This window comes from Diorhabda carinulata, chromosome 1 (assembly GCF_026250575.1).
Source record: "Diorhabda carinulata isolate Delta chromosome 1, icDioCari1.1, whole genome shotgun sequence".
In the NCBI taxonomy this organism is placed as follows: Eukaryota; Metazoa; Arthropoda; class Insecta; order Coleoptera; family Chrysomelidae; genus Diorhabda; species Diorhabda carinulata.
In genome coordinates this window covers 101,028-119,218 of record NC_079460.1, presented here as the reverse complement: position 1 = coordinate 119,218, position 18,191 = coordinate 101,028, and the positions used below count along the sequence as shown (strand labels likewise).

The following is an 18,191-nucleotide window of genomic DNA, read 5'->3' as shown; positions in this document are numbered from 1 at the left end:
ATAAATATTTTGTCACCAGATCTATCCCTTCAAACACTCATGATCCGACCCTGATGATATTTTCGTCGACCAAGGGTTACTTCATCAATTTGGACTGTATTATTGGGCCCACCAATGCTTTGATGACGATTATTTACCCAAAATTGACAAATCTTCAATAAAAAATGAAGAAAATTATGATGCTATCATTCGGTAATGGAGACATGTGATGTTGAATTATGTTGTACTTATGTAATATTTTTCATGTTCTGGAACTTCAAAATAGAAAATGAAAAACTATGTGAAGTTCTGCTTTCCGCGCCCTATATATATTTTTGTTCAGCGTAATTTTCTTTATAACATACTGAAATTTTAGCAAAATCTGAGGGGTGTAACTCAATCTAAATACCTAATTACTGTTACTTTTAACAATTATTTTTTAAAAACCCAAGAAAAACCAATTCACTCGAATTATTTAAATAAAAATATTCACATTTTTTTAATTTAATAAAGTCTGATCAAATTATATTCAATTACCTATGTTATAAATTCAAAATAACTAAAATCAATTCTAAATCTTCAATTATCAGTATACAAATCTTATAACACATCTTCAATATATGTCTACAAATATTCAAAGGAAGCGAAGTATTGTAAAAAATTTGTCAATACATATATAAAAGTTATGAAAGCATTTGTTTTTGTATTGTCGGTATCTCTTTGTTACATGCTGTAGTTAAAAAAAATTAAAAGTAAGACGAAGGTTTCAAATAAATGGTTGTTTACAAAATCTTATTCTAGGAATTGGTTTTTATGTAAAAACTTTTCAGTTGGCCTCTCATTTAACATTACATTTTTTATTCAACAGACGAATACGATCAATCACGAATTGTTCCGATTCGCTGTACGAACAAACCTCACAAAATTGCTGGGTTAAAGGATGTACTGACGCAGATATATTAGTAGTGCTGATACTTTTGAACGTTAAACATGTGTGGAGGTGTCTGAAGTAATGATTGTTCGGGATTTATAAATTTAACTGTAAGTTTATGTTTTATTTAACGAATGTCCAACTTTTTAATATAGATGTTGTTTTCAATTTTGCCCGGTATTCATTGAACATATAATTTTTATTTACTTATTTTTTAGTTAAATGTCCATAGGTAAAAATTGTCTTATTTCTTTTTACGAGTACCCAAATAAGTATAATCCATCAAAAAACGTCACTCAAATTATCTATATATTTTTTTTAATTCATTGTGTAATACTTTGTTAGTTATTCATATTTATAGTATATATTTTCAATCAATATTCAAATTTAAAAAAGTATATACTCGTTTTTAAAAACTTTATTTTATACAAAAAACATAGTTTGCAGTTTCATAATTTCTTGAGTGAGTCAACTAACATTCATTGAAAGGTATTTTCAACAATCCTATTTATAATAGAATAAACACTGACACATATTTATGAAATATGATCTTACGTCTTAATTTCTAGAATAATGTAGATTTTTCTTCATATAACTGTCCAGATAAAAGTCGTGAAATATTTTTGTATCGCCGACATTTTTTTGTACTCATTATATACCTACTGTAGTTTGAAAAGAGATGCGAACTTGAAATAAAAAGTTGTTAACAAATTGGTCAGAGTATAAAATTTATAATGTAATGTTCTCATTATTTTGACCAATTTCGAAATGTTTATTAGCCATTTTTAAATTTCATTAATAAGATTCAGTAATGAAACCCTTATTCAGACGTCCTAAATGATTCAAATACTGATTTCAATGAAATGATCAGCGTTTAGAAAGTTAGGATACTAATTACCATTCGAAATGGGAAGAAGTGTAACTTTTGACTGACGTAGCATCCTAATTATGAACGATTTGAAGTCTAATAGGACTTAGATGTTTCAGTCGCATCCTCTAATGCTTAAGGTCTAATGCTAATTTCTAATTTGTCGATGGGAGTAGACACTATCGACGGCAAAATGTGAAGAATTTACGATTAAAATAATAATTTTATATACTTATAATTTTGGAAACAAAAAATATAACAATAACATGGCTAAAAATATCAGAAATAAGAGGTGGATTGAAATATTGAAGAATTGTATCTCAAATTTAGATATGAGTATCCTATAGCGAGAAATCGTAATTTTACGACCAATTTTGTTTTGCAATTGTTTAGTACAATAGAAACTTTATGTAGTGTACTGTGTTAACATTTAAACAATGTAGAATTCTTTCTCACATAATTTTTAAAGTCTGCTGGTTACTAGTAGTACATCGTGTTCTTGTTAACTAACTTTTCACGTGGCTGGATAGGTGTGATGCGAGGAGCGCACACTCAGTCACATTTAGAAAACATTTTGTGCATCTATCGTACACTATTATCATTAAGACAAAACAAAAAATCATCAGCAATAGCTAAGATTTTTCAAAATGAGCAAATGTTGTAATATTATATAAAATATCGAACGAAAGTTGATGAATTCATTTTTGGTATTAGGTTCAAAATCATTATTTGCGTAATTTGAATTGTCCACAAAAAAGCCTCTTAATTTAAGAATGGTTAGTTTAGGAGACTAAGACTATAATCGCATTGATGACGAAAGTATTAACTCTTTGTTTAACTGTTGTCAATTTTTTTTTATTTTTCTTCTTCTATTTACTGTAATAAACTTTTCAAGCTGAATGCAGAGATTGAAGATAGTGACTTTTTACCTGCAAATGTAACCTCGAACCACCACCGTGCACTCGAGGTTCTTGAAAATATCGATATTTTTATTACTTTCGTCTATTGACTGTTGCCATTAAGAAAACGTTCGAGCGAGTTCGGTGCGCGGTCGCTACGTGGTTAGTAACCAGAATAAGGAAAGTGTACCTAATTAGAAGCTCCTTATTAACTTTTATCTGGGCGAATGATGATAACTTGGTTAGGTCGTTTCAACAGTGTATTGGATAATATGGATATCGCCAACGGTTCGAAAAATGTCAACTTAATCATACCTCTCATCGCACGTAATAATTGTTCGTTATTCGAGTGCCTTCATTAAAATTTAACATTTTTTAACGCTGAAACATAAGCAGCAGGTGTTTGAGCGCAGGATTATCTTTTCAAAATGAAAGTAAAACATAATTATTCGACATAGGCATCGTTTTAATGAAAATATTGAAAATAGACAAAAAAATTTGTCAAGAGAAATCACAATATCTAAAATATATTAAACATCGCCCTCTTATCATTAACGATTCAAATTCTATCGTTTAGAATTCATCTACCATAAGATTTTGTGGAAACCGAACATAGGAAACACCACGCTGCAATTTGTACTATAAGTATGTTAAATTTGCATCAGCTATCGAGCAACCCCCGACTTTCGTCCTTTTTTTTATTAACAATTTCAAATTATTACAACAGTAAGTATAATAAATACTAATAGAAAAATCAAGAAAATACATTTTGAACCGGTTCAACGGGAATTAAACTTTATAATAAACATTAGAAATAGATGAAAAAAATATAAAATTTTAAAAAAGTAAAGATTTCATACATAAATTTTAATGTAAGCGGCCCACACGAACCGTCCATTACTCATCCCAGGTATAGTTTATTGCCATACCCAAATGGGCCTGCGGCTAATGCTAAGAATTTATATTATACATTTGTTGTGAACTAGAATTTCCAGATGTTGGTTTTCAGTATTGGTAGATATTTCAAACTTTATTAGTTTATTACAGTGGTGCTAATAAAAATGCCGACAAACGTACCGATTTTCATCTGAAATGTGCATTGCCGAGAAATTCCCATCCCATCTTTGTAGTTTTTACACTATCCACCCTTAGTGTAAGAATTTGATTATTGTAAAACGATTTTTTTAATCAGTGTCAAATCATCTTTGCGACAGCACATTTATAGAAAGTGGAAGTTTTAGTTAGTGAATAAGTGCCACACAAAACTATTGTATACATTAAAACCTTTATTACAAACAATGTAATAATAAGATTAATAAGTACTACTGTTAACGAAATATTCTATGCACGCTACCTACGAAGTCAAAGTGTCGATTAAAAAGTGTTAGTTTCAATTTCGCATATGTATATTTATGTAATAGTTGCATTTTTCTATAATCTTCAATCTAGTAAACTTGAAATGTAAGTATATTTCATTTTCATTATTAATCAAAAATGTCCGTTTTTCTTTCCTAGCAAATCTTTTATTTATAAAAATGAATGGCCACCACAACAATTATTTCAACCAGATGATTACGTGAAAGCTTGGTTAAGGTCTCATCGTTCAGCAGATGACAACAAAACAAGGAAAATTCAACCACAAGATCCTGAATATAATCATCCTATTTGGAATATTTTATAAAAACCATCGATGTTTTCATTAATTGTTAAAAATATTGTTTTAGTATCTACTATGCATATTTTATAATTTGTTAACTAATTTTTATTAAACGTTTCTATTATTGGAATGAATACATATATATATATATATATATATATATATATATATATATATATATATATATATAAATGAGAACGCACAGAGCAGCCGCCTACCCTTTCTATATAATTATGTACACGCGTTCCGGTAAAAAAAATTAGCAGAACATCACTGCAATACGGTGTTTTTCCTATGTTCGATTTTCTCAAAATCTCAGGTATATTGTATTATTGGACAAAATTTCTTTCAAACGATACCAAGTTTATAAAAATAAGCTAAGTAGAACTAGACATTTTTCATAACTCTCCCCTATCTCTTATTTAAAATGATAAAACTTCTGAATTAAAAAATAAACAAAATTCGTTGGAAAACTCTATTATCGTGTTCTATTCCACTTGATTCGGAGAATTTCAAAAACATTTACCTAAATTTTTATGTAATTTTTCCAAATACACCTTCTAATGAGTAATAAATCTGAAATTCTAAAAATAATTTTCAAGTGTTCTTTGAGGATAGTTTTGTTACAATTTTTTCTTTCTTGAGATATGGTTGACGGTTATTTTTAGTTGACCACCCGGTACAATTATTGACTGAATTAACTACCGATCACAACCTCACGAATCCCATAAATATAAAATATAGGCGTTGACATGACAGTGTTACCATGTAACAAAATATATGAGGACGTGTATATTTAAATTTAGTCGCCCCGTATACATTATTATTGTACGTGAAAAAACGCAATTGGAAAGTTAGAACACTTAATGAGAAAAATATAGTATTTGCACTAATAAATTTATTGTAAATTAGAGTGTAAAGAACGAGGATTTTTTTTTTAAATTTCAATCATAAAATAAGTTGGTTTAAGAATTGTAAATTCGTTTTTGTCTAATTGGCGTTTCTTAAAACGCACATCACTTAGTCCCTTAAAAAACCGGCATCAACTCTTTATAAAAACACTTATTATTTCCTTCAGTTGAAAAAGGTTGGAAATTGACGCCAGTTTCAAATAAAAACTTGTTTACATTCTCAAATTCAAGACGTTGGTCGGTTGTGTAAAAAAAGTGCCGGTTCATTTAACATTTCCAACATTTTTTGTTGAACATTAGTGTCGAACTTAGACGAACCAAGTTGGTCCGCTGTACGAAAAAACATCGTACCGACTGGTAGGGACGAATCAAAGCGATCGTAAATTTAATTTAGACATTCAGTAGTGCGGGTGCTCTCATTAGATAAAGATTTGTGTGGTCGGAGCTCTTAACAGATTGAGATACCTGATTATGTGTTTTAATTTTTGAATTTACCATTAGAGTTTTATTTTTAATGCGAGTGAATATTGCCTCAAATAGAAACAATTTTCAACCATTTTCAACAATATTATCATGAATAGAAACTGAGAGTTGGCAATTTTTTTTTGTGTTATTGTGATTTGGAATTCCGGTGGTCAGGTTTAGGTCAGTCAGTCAGTAGTCGAAGGGTCTTGTTTTATTAATAAAGTAATTCTGGGAAATAATAGAAAATGAAAGTTTTCCTATAACATATGGTTATGAATGCAGAATCGTCACATAAAATTTGAATGATTTATCGTATAAATATTTGTTTAATAATTTTAGTTTCATGTGACCTCAACTTTAAAACTATTTAAAATGGAATTTATATCGCCTTGACAGAATTTTTATTTATTAGATTGGGGGTATATCTAAAAACATAGAAATGGCATTCAATTTAGGAAATTCATTAATAAGTGATATTAGCGCATCGTATATACTAATCTAATTCTAATGGCCTAAATTATTTAAAAAAAAAACTTTTTTCTGCACACCAAACAAAAATTGAAATATTGCCATGGTACGTTACTTAATGAATACACGGTATATACAGAAAGTTTAAATTTTGTATTACAATTTTTTTAACGTGACTCTGATTAATATTGATGTTACATCACTAATTAGAAACATCTATTATTTTCATAATAATCATTTGTGCCGTTTTATATATTGAAATGACACAAGGTGTTCTCATTTGATATAACTGAACAGTTGATGTTTTAATTTACTCCACTTTTCTAAACTAAATAGATTAAAACAAATATTTCAAAACAAACAGATTAAGAGGTATATATATGGAACCTTTTCAACCTAGTTGATTCAAATATATAAGTTTTTTTCAATTAAATATGTTACATAATGTAAGTGTAGATTGATATTATGAGTGATGTTTGCAGGTAATTCCAAAATTATCGAAGTCCGTTTGCTGAAAACGGAATTAATACAAATGAATCACCCTCTTTGCACAATCCATCATACAAATGAAATTAATTTTAGTTACACATTAGGGTCGTATAGTTCTTCCAATATCAATTGAAGATTATAAGAGCTCTTGACGACAATTTTGTTTGATCTACTATAGGCGTAGATACCTCATTTTATAAATTTATTATTTTAATAAATACTTTTAGAAATCTGCCTATCTTACGCTAAAAGACAACCGAACCATTATAAATTGGATGGCATTAAACGACGTTATTTTGACAGATGCACTTGATTGTAGCCCTACTTAAAACTTGAGAAAACATTTTATTGTACCTCTTTGATTTGCTACAACTGAATGTTAAATTATAAAACGTAAATTGACGAGAAAATGTATACCTGCCTAGTTTAAACATGGTACCAGACGTGAACTGGGGCCTTTTTGTAACACATTCGTTTTTTTTTTATGGAAAACGAAGTGTCAAAGAAGAAACCAAAAAGGGAAAATGAATTCTTTGCAAATAAAGCAAAATAAAGAAAAACCATTCTAATTCCAAATTATCTTTAAATAATCAGAACATTTGATTGAATTATGAAGGGCTGTAAAGAGGGTGATACCACATACTCTTATCTTCTTTTTTAAGAACATGTTCAACACAGTTTTTCCAAAGCTCTTGGCAGTATTTTGCTTGAAGTTTCTTTACGGAGTTCTACAACCTCTTTACTCAGTTCTGAAAACTGATTACATTTTGGTAATTTTGATTTTACTCGTTTTTCGATTCTGTGAATGATCCACAGCAACCTTTTTCGTAACTACTCGATAAATGATTAATTCTTATTATGATAGCGTTTTCAGATCGCTAGATCTTTTTTTAAACATTCTAATATTTTTAAAATAACTTGCTGTATTTGTATAACTAAATCTTCATTATTAAATTCATACCTGAATTTATTCTCAATACACTGTGTAATTTTATTGTCCTTATTGGCTCATAGTCTAAAGAACGCAATTTTTCTATTTATTTAAAGAAAATTATGAATTAAATAAATCTCACCAAGCGGCGCTACAGGAATATTTCGACAGCTTTGATCAATAGAAATGCATCTATGTTTACGATTCGATGATTTTATTGTTAAAAAGTAGAGATGATGAGTCCACGTGGGCTGACGGTTTGTTAGATGTCAACTGAATTTTATACGGGGAGTTAACTTGATTTTTAATTTCCTATTTATATAATAATGATTGTTCTTCGTATAACTGTCTTCTGCAATTGATATGGGGGAAACTTGATATTTTTGAAACAATTTCCATTGCAAAGCAAAGTTTTGAAGAAACAAAATATATGCCGGTTCTATATATAAACAATAAAAAAATATTTCGATATCTAGATTTTTAGGTCCAACAAATGTAACTAATGATTAGTCTACAATTTCAATTTGAAAGAAACAAAAAAGTTTTATTAGTATACTGGTATGGGATAGAAAGTATGTTTTATTTTCAAATTTCATATATATTTTCGTGAAACTGTTTCCAAAAAGATTTGTTATGTTGTAATTTAATTTATGTGCGTGGAGTTGCCATCACATAAAAAATTCTCCTTATTTCTATCAAATCTAGTTGTGTGTAATGAAAATTGTGGATACCTAGAAAATTCTAAATTTACGATTTACTACAATTTATGATGTGGTGTGGAATTTCTCTAGTTCTCTATTAAAAAGCATACGTTATATATATGATATAAAATTTGATGAATATAAATTAAAACTTGAATCATAAAAATAATAGGTTCGTTCGTTAAAACAGACCTATCATGCGCGATATGAAAATAGTGTTCCAACAGCATCAAGTTCAAGTAATGAACAAAAAATTTCACTTTTTAGCAACACATTGAGCTTGTTCACTTGTTCATTGATTATTTTTGGATTTGCGCATGTCAACACATATTTTACATCGAATATCGTGCTATATTATGCCGTAAAATATGAAGATATAAATAGAAATATAGTATTTAGTCAATAGTAAAGATGAAATTGAATGGTTTAGTGAAACTTCATAACAAAAATTACTATTTTCTTCTTTTTCCCAACTTTTTTAAGTTACTATTCTAACAACAATTGTTAGGTAGGTACGTGTTCATAATAATTCAAGACATGCGTAGTGCATCCAAATTCGAAACATGGTCCAAGCATACTGTTGGAACAAATCTAAACACAATTGAAATCCGTTCATTAAACACCTTTACGGAAATTTAAAAAGGAACAAAATTTACGTATTATGTACATACATGTTTTTATTAGAGGTTTTAGTGCGCGATTCGACTCGAAAATTTCAACTCGTTAACGAGACGAAAAGTTTAAAGTGCGCGATCGATAATGCGGTTTGCCGAAAGGTAGGTGATTGTTGGATAAATAACAAAAATAAAAATATGTCTTATTATTACATAAAACTTTTTCAACCAGATATTTTCACGATTCTGAACCGAACTGCTAGTGTATATATGGGCACATTAATTGTTTTCTGCATTATTAAACCTCCAATAATTATGCCTGAAGAACTGAATTTTGTAAAATTGATTTTTTTCCAAATTTCAACTTTTATAATAAGAAAGCAGCACTGGAATTCGTTATACACACCTAATAAATAAAATTTTTGAGATGAATTTTCAAATGCGGTTTTAATTGAAATGTTTTTATTTTTGTTATGTAATGAGTGTGGTATGAAAATTAATTTTAGGATAATTTTTTTAGTGATTTACATTTATTACAGGATTCCCAGGAATATTTTAATCACATACGGGGGTTACTACTCAAGTTTTGAGTTAGACAAATAAAAACAAATGTTTATCATTGAGTACGACTATTGTTTTTCAAAATCTTCATTAAGATCGAGACACTTTTCCATGCATTTCCGATTAATGTACTTCCAAATCATATGATTTGAACGCTTCAATCGCTTCTTCAGTTGTACGGAAAACCTTGGCTCGCAAATTTAGTTTTGATCCGCGGGAATGGGAAGAAATCATTGGGTGCCAAACAAGAACTGTACGGGGAATGACGCATCAATTGATGGTTTGACTGTTTCAAAACCTTGTTTGAACTGATTTGTGAAGACTCATCCATACTCTTTTCCTTGCCCTTATTTTTAAGAAAACTTCTAACAAACAAATGCTGATGTACCATTCAAAATTGATCATTCTACGTTGCTCAATGAAACGGTGGCTGAAAAAACAGGTGCTTCGTGTACGAACAACAAAACTTCTTTTGAGCAATTGTAGTATTCAACGCGAACAAATGTTCATTTCATATTGGAGTGCTTCATTCTCACGATATGTCATATGTCGATCTTGCAATATCAGTTTACACATAGATTCGATGAAATTCACATCAACTGTATGCTGGTTATTGAGTTTATTATCGAAATCCGTCTTAATATAATTTTTGGTGTTAGTAATATTGTATAATAGGTCTTAAAATTTGATGAAGATCTTTCTGCGTTAAAAATGGACACTCTGCGATTATGTGTTTTATAATCAATTTGCAATTCCAGTTGTTACATTTAGGTTCAGGTTCAGTATGGAATAAGTAGCTATGGGTCAGTCGCGAATGCCCTAGACGGAGACGCGTTAGAAAATTTTCATCTCGACGATTTTTCAGTATCACTGACCATGGTTTCACGTAGTCCTTCACTTCACGAAGCTTGTATGTGGACTTTGATCATTTGTTCTCATTCTTTGAGCACTTCACATTTTAGGATTTATTTAATATCGACTCTAGTTGAAAAGTTCTCGCACTTCCTTAACTGCTATTGGTTTAATCTACATCGAAAATGTTCGCGATTCAATTCCATTTTTTGACCAAGATGAATGTTTCAAGTGTCTGTAAACAACTCAAATAGCATTCGTGTAACAACACGTTCTGAATACTTTCACCATTAAAAATGTCATACTTTATAATGGTTTTCAAATTTAACATATTCACTCTCAGTGTTGCTATATCTGAAAACTTGAGTAACAACCCTCGTACGTACGGAGAAATCGTTTCGAATTCGTTTACATAATTTTTCAAAAAAAAAAATTATTGAAAATATAAAAAAATATGTTTGGAATATCAGAAAAATTAAACGGGGGGACTAAATATAAAATACTATTTTCGAAAATTTCTTCTGAATACCAAGATTATTTTGAATCACTTTGATAAAAAAAACTGGTAGAGTAGATTGAAATATGTAAGCGAAGTCTATAGGGAACTAGCAAAAAAATTACATTAAAAGCATTTTAAAAATCGAGTTTTAATGTTAAATTTGTTAAGATTATTCGAAAATATTTTGAATAGGTTCAAATAAATGAAAAATTAATCTAGATAAATTGAAACTGAACATATATTTATATTTAGGTAGATACAAGGAAGAGTTGGGAGTATTTTGATATGTGGCATTTTCAAATTTGTTAATTTAGTTGTGGGGGTTAAACAAGCTTCAAAATTTGTTAACGATGTTTGAATAACGTTATGATAAAATGTGATCGCATGGTTATCCCCGGGTACAATAAGGACTTATAGTTTTTAGAAAATCTCCTTTCAATTCATAATTTACTCGTTTTAAGCAAACAACACTCGAAACCAGATTACTCAAAATATGTCGCAAATTTGGGGTACTCCATCATATAAGTTAAATTCAAAATCGAACGCGTATTATATATATCTGATCGTTACTATTTTAGACAAAACTGTCGATTGATCCATGATTTCTATCCTTTACTTTTATAAATCTGAATCTAGTAAATATTTGATGAATAATTATCCTAATATTAATTACATTTGACTTGCTTCCAAGGGGTAGCTAAAAATTTGTTAATTGATTGAATACTCTTTGTTATATTTATTATGTAACTTGTAGATGCGATTATCATTCAAATGACTTTCTGAGTAATCTGTTGAGATTTTCTTGAACTATGAGAACGAGGCTGTTGGGTAAAGCTAATTTTTTTCGGAAAATTAGTTCCCTATAAACAACAAGTACTGGCTTGAGGTCGCTCTAATGTAGTGGGCTGACAAGTCTGTACTATGGGGATGATTGTGTGATGTATGTGTTTGGAATTTGATCATAAATGAGGCAGGCAACCGCTGCGATATGAAAAAGTGATTAGTAAATTTCGGTATCGGTGGTTTCGGTGTGTCGCGAATCGATTTTAAAAGTGTTGGACAATATGGAAACTGGTATATGGGTATGGAATATGGATATGGAGATTCTGTTTCGTGGATAATAATAAGTGAGTACATTTTTTTACTTATCAAATTAGGTTAGGTAATTACGTTTTTTAATGAGAGTACGTTGATTATCACACAAGTATAAATTGAGCTTTTTTAAGTCAGTCGTTTGATATATTACTCTGTTGGAAATCTTTTCATTTGTTTATTTCCTAAGTGAATGATTGAATTTATGCAGATAAACAGTATCTTTCATAAAATGCACAGTTTCTTTCAAAATACATCATATGGAGAGTAAGCGCGTATAAAAATTTATTAAGTATTTGAAAATATAAATTACGTTTTTATAAGTGTGATTATAAGAAAAACTATACAGAATCAACCAAATTTGGTTAAAACTAGGCGGCCATTTTCATATAACCACACACTGTATTGCAAACTGGTACACGAATCAGTTGTCAAAAAGCTAAAAGTAACAGCCATTTTTTTTTTCAAGGTACTGTAAATGTAAAAATGTAAAATTTATTGTAAGAATATGTAGTTAATTAAATATTCTACACGTTGATTTACTGTGAAAAAACTTTTATGGAAAATTTATGCCGAATCAGAAGTTTCCCGAATTTTTTTGGTTCGTTACACGAACATACCTCGCGTCCGATAGAAGTGAGGACCATTAAAGCGAATGTTAATTTAGTAGCATAATAGTGGCGTTGCTGCTAAAGTAGCTGCTGCTGCTGCTGCTGCTGCTGGCTAAGTAGGTTTGCTGATCAAGCTAGTGGCTAAGTTTACGTCGAGACTTTATCGAGTAAACATCTGTGACAGTGAAGTGTAGTGAAAGCGAACTCTGATAAGACCCTTATAAAACTTTCTATTTCAGGTTGTGTCATTTAGGTACATCCTTTATTTTATATGTTTTAAGATTTTTAATTCGCATGAAGAGAGTTTGTTAATAAAGCAAGTTTGATTGTGCGGAGAATTCCATTATTTAAAATGGCCGTACACTTAGTTTGGCTCATTGTTTCAATGTTAGTTAAATGATAATTTGAGATCAATAAAAAAAGAGAAAGATCAAGATAAGAGTTAAAGGCATGGAGCCTGACAACTCCATAAGTAGGGAAAAACCCTACTATAGAGGAACGTCTTAAGGATAAAATAACGAAACTTCTTGAAGCCACAATAAAGAGAAGAAGATAACCAAAAAAAGAATGAGGAAATCAAGCTCCTGAGGAGAACAATTGAAACACAAACAGCTAGAATGCAGAACATTATGGATACAATAGACAAAACAAACGCCAAAGCAATAACACTTATCGAACAAAACTAAAAGTACCAAAAAAAAAGAACAAACCAAAATTGAAGACAAAAACTGGGAAAGGAGATGCGTAAACCCGACAATAAACATGGAAGAAACTAATAACGAAGACTGTCCAATGGAAGATGAGGAATTCACGCAAGTGAAAAATAGAAGGAAACGAAAAAAAGCGGAAAAGTAAAACCACAGATGAAAACACAAATGACGGAAATGAAAATGAAATACAAGAATTAAAAAAAAATAAAGAGAAGCGAGGAACAAAAACTGAAAAAAACAGAAAGGAAACCTCCAATTATACTGAAATCTCCACTGATGTAGACAGTTATCAGGAAACAGCTGATATAAAGAAAAATCAACGCGCAGTGCAAAATGGGCAATTTTACAGAAAACATCACCACGCAGTCAGTGGATGACTTCAATAAAATGAAATGATGCTCCTGATCGAGCACAAAAAAATAGAGTGGTATACGTACGCACTCAAAGAAGAAAAAGAAAGAAAGCTAGTGATAATAGGACTAGCTATGAACACCCCCGCATCGGAAGTAGAAATCGAGCTAAGGGAAAACGGACTGAAGCCCAAAAAAGTATGGCAACTCACCGGCTATACTCAGAAGAACGAAGACAATACAAGAAAATTGCTACCTATATACATGGTAGTTATCGAGCCTGCAGAAGAGCAGTCATACAAAAACTTAAAATATCTCTGTCACACGAAAATAAGTGTGGTAGAACAGAAGAAACAGGACGGACCTGTACAATGCTACAGGTGCCAAGGTTTCCATCATGGACAGAGCACGTGCAACATGGACGCGCGCTGTGTAAGATGAGCAGGGGCTCACAGGGCTGCGGATTGCACCCTGAGCAAAACCAAAAACCTAAATGCAGGAACTGCGAAGGAGACCACCCATCTAACTACAGGGGTTGTCTAAAAAATCGTAAAAAAGAAGAAATGGAATAACAAACCGTCAGCTTCAAAGAACACAAAGAACGAGTGAGGTATTGAGTATGCTGCAGAACATGCAGACACTAAAAGCCCAACAAGCATAATAAAATGACAAACAACCTTCCTAGTCAAATAAAGATCGGCTCGTGGAACACAGGAGGACTACGAACAAACCAAAACACTATGGGAGTGATCTTGGAGGAAGATTACGATATCTTCGCTCTACAAGAAACGAAATTGCCAGGTGACACACACAGATTCACCTGGCCAGGCTACAACGTTTATAGAGACGATATAAACGGACGCTCCGGAGGCACAGCGATCTTAGCGAAAAAAGAGTTGTGCCAACACCGAATAAACTCACCGGACGGACTACTTAGCATGGAGGCAACAATAGTAGTCATTATAACATCATACGGCGATATTAGAATGATATCAGCATACGTACGGCCTGAGACTACAATACACGAGGAAGACGTGCTAGCAGTACTCCCAGATGGTAAAAAAGGCATCATCATAGGAGATCTGAATGCCAAGTCCCCTGCGTGGTACAGCTCAAGAAGAAACAGACAAGGAAGAAACTTGGAGAAGATCATAGAAGATCACCCATCCTATCAAGCGATAGGACCAGTAAGACCGACACACTACCCACCAAATGGAGGAAGGCCCGAGGTTATAGACATCGCCGTGTTGAGAGACATGACGATGCCTGTAGAAATCCGGACCATAGACGGCGGCGACGCTCATTCACCAATCGTCGTCACCATCGGTAGCGGCAACAGACAAGCAGGAAGAACCGTGAGAAAAACCAACTGGGAGAAATTCAGAAGGCTAACAGGACAGCTGTTAGGACCAATCACGGAAATAAGAAACAAAGAGAAGCTAGAAGAACAGGTCTGTTTCTCCGAAGAAGCACTATCAGAAGCGATAGAACGAAGTACCACAATGACTATAGCAGACAAATACGGCAGATTCAAAAATATAAGCGACGATCTGAGAAATCTGATTAGGAAGAAAAATCGAATAGCTAGAAGAGCCCAAGAGACACGAACGCCAGAAGAAAGGAAAGGCAGGGAAATGAAACAGGAAATTCAAGAAAAATTACAGGAACACAGAAGCGAGGAATGGAACAGAAGGATAAAAGAATTAGATCCGCAAAAACCCGTATTATGGAACATATCTAAAGTGCTAAGAGAAGAAAGAAAACCAATGCCGCCAATACACGGAAGCAACGGGATGGCGTATACAGACAAAGAGAAAGCAGAAGAGCTGAAAAACACGATGGAACTTCAGTTTACACTGAACGAGCATCCCGACGAAGACATGGACTTCTCAGACATGATAGAAGAAAATATCAACGAATATCTAGAAGACGAGGAGGATCAAGAAACCCTAGGATTCGCAACACCGATGGAAGTGAAGGAATTACTCAAGTTCGCATCAGCAAGGAAGACTCCGGTAATAGACGGAATCTCAAACAGAGCGCTGAAAAACATGCCAAAAAACGTATGGCATACCTTTCGAACATAATAAGTGGCATGCTGAAGACGTAACACTTCCCATCGAGATGGAAACAAGCAGACATTATCATGCTGAGAAAACCCGGTAAAGCTCCCACTTTTCCCCAAAACTACAGACCGATAAGTTTGCTACCTGCCATGAGTAAAATCGCAGAGATAGTGATACTGAGGATTCTGAACGAACAAACAAGGACATTAAACACAATACCAGAGGAACAATTCGGCTTCAGGAAAAACCACAACACCGAACAACAAATCTTGAGACTAGTAGAATATACTACTCAAGGTTTCAACCAGAAAAGCGAACGACACCGTAATAGCAACGAGGTGCGTTAAAGTGAAAAACATCACGAAAAGGCTGCAAAACGCTGCAAAAGAGATTGACGAATGGTGCAAAACATGGAAAATACAACTGTGAGAAAACCAAGCAGTTCTCTTCAAGAAAAAAGAGGGGATCTCTTAACAAAAAGATAGACATCTTAGAATCTCCCATAGAACTCAGGGAAGAGGAAGAAATCTACGCGCGAATGAGGATGAGGACCTGTCGAAATGACAGGGGGGTGGTGGAATGTCCTTCGCACCCACTCGTAGATTTATCTGGGGGTGGATGCTTAGAGGAACGGGCTTTCTTATGCGCGTGTGTGTGTAGCGAGTAAATAGTATTTGTTAAGCGGTGCTCTTGACAAGTGAAAGTGTGTTGAAGGCTTAAAGCAATTGTAGTTTTTGATTTATAAATTTTACTGTATTCAGAATATGACATACGCAATAATGTAAGTTTTTTTCCACTTTTTTTTTCCACTTTTTTTTTCCACTTTTTTTTTCCACTTTTTTTTTCCACTTTTTTTTTCCACTTTTTTTTTCCACTTTTTTTTTCCACTTTTTTTTTCCACTTTTTTTTTCCACTTTTTTTTTCCACTTTTTTTTTCCACTTTTTTTTTCCACTTTTTTTTTCCACTTTTTTTTTCCACTTTTTTTTTCCACTTTTTTTTTCCACTTTTTTTTTCCACTTTTTTTTTCCACTTTTTTTTTCCACTTTTTTTTTCCACTTTTTTTTTCCACTTTTTTTTTCCACTTTTTTTTTCCACTTTTTTTTTCCACTTTTTTTTTCCACTTTTTTTTTCCACTTTTTTTTTCCACTTTTTTTTTCCACTTTTTTTTTCCACTTTTTTTTTCCACTTTTTTTTTCCACTTTTTTTTTCCACTTTTTTTTCCACTTTTTTTTTCCACTTTTTTTTTCCACTTTTTTTTTCCACTTTTTTTTTCCACTTTTTTTTTCCACTTTTTTTTTCCACTTTTTTTTTCCACTTTTTTTTTCCACTTTTTTTTTCCACTTTTTTTTTCCACTTTTTTTTTCCACTTTTTTTTTCCACTTTTTTTTCCACTTTTTTTTTCCACTTTTTTTTTCCACTTTTTTTTTCCACTTTTTTTTTCCACTTTTTTTTTCCACTTATTTTTGGGTTTTTATAGCTAATTTTTGGGTTTTTATAGCTAATTGTGCGTGCTGTAAATTCTAATTTTATCCACTTTTCGATAAATACGGTACGTTATCCAAGTGTTTCTATTATTTTTTTTTTTTAAAGAGAAATAATGCCACCAAAAGCTAGCGGAAAGGCAGCGAAAAAAGCCGGAAAGGCTCAAAAGAATATTTCGAAAGCCGACAAAAAGAAAAAAAGAAGGAGGAAGGAAAGTTATGCTATTTACATTTACAAAGTACTTAAGCAAGTTCATCCTGACACCGGTATATCGAGTAAAGCTATGAGTATAATGAATAGTTTTGTTAATGATATATTCGAACGTATCGCCGCCGAAGCATCCAGATTGGCTCATTATAATAAACGTTCAACAATTACAAGTAGAGAAATTCAAACTGCAGTGAGATTATTGCTTCCCGGAGAATTAGCAAAACACGCAGTCAGTGAAGGAACTAAAGCCGTTACCAAATATACCAGTTCTAAATAATAAATATAACACATCTACTATATTGACCGAAAATTTTTTATTTTATTTACTTAAATAATATCATCGACCAAAAAAAAAAAACGGTTCTTTTCAGAACCACAATACTATTTTTGTTATTTATATATGATAACAACGAACGAACGAACGACTTTAATTCAATTGAATTCTATTAAATATGAATAAAGATGATATTCCACTTAACTGAAAATTATATATATATATATATATATTCTTCGTTTTAATTTCGGATGATGCGGCACTGGCTGTATTGGAGGCGGCGGCGGCGGCGGCGACTCCTCCTTTGGCCGAAGATTTTTTGTCCGTTTTTTTGGCAACTTTAACGCCTTTCTTATCAGTAATCGGTGTTGTTGTTGTCGTCGAAGTTTTTAAGGATGCCGCCGCTGCTGTACCTGTCGTTTTTTTGCCTTTATTAGATTTCTTAATACTTTTCGATTTATCTACTCCTCCTCCAATAATAGCATTTCGTTTTGCTGCTGTTACAATTTTCTTGGATTTAGTTACGCCTGTAGTAGAAGCGGCTGTTTTCTTTTTCTTTTTGTCAATAGC

General features: G+C 32.0%; 1 protein-coding gene and 1 long non-coding RNA gene across 2 annotated transcripts; both read left to right on the top strand.

Annotated features, from left to right (window-relative positions):
• Positions 1-962: 962 nt before the first annotated feature.
• LOC130893005 (uncharacterized) lies at positions 963-12,019 on the top strand. Its single transcript, XR_009059138.1, has 3 exons — positions 963-1,020; positions 8,808-9,075; positions 11,823-12,019. It is a non-coding gene; the product is annotated as an uncharacterized LOC130893005 (long non-coding RNA).
• A 2,234-nt stretch (positions 12,020-14,253) lies between these two features.
• On the top strand, positions 14,254-15,675 carry LOC130901639 (uncharacterized). Its single transcript, XM_057813148.1, has one exon. The coding sequence runs from the start codon at positions 14,254-14,256 to the stop codon at positions 15,673-15,675; it is 1,422 nt and encodes a 473-aa protein (XP_057669131.1).
• Positions 15,676-18,191: the final 2,516 nt, after the last annotated feature.

Coding starts and splice junctions, on each gene's coding strand:
- LOC130901639 (XM_057813148.1), top strand. CDS start 14,254: ATGACAAACAACCTTCCTAGTCAAATAAAGATCGGCTCGTGGAACACA.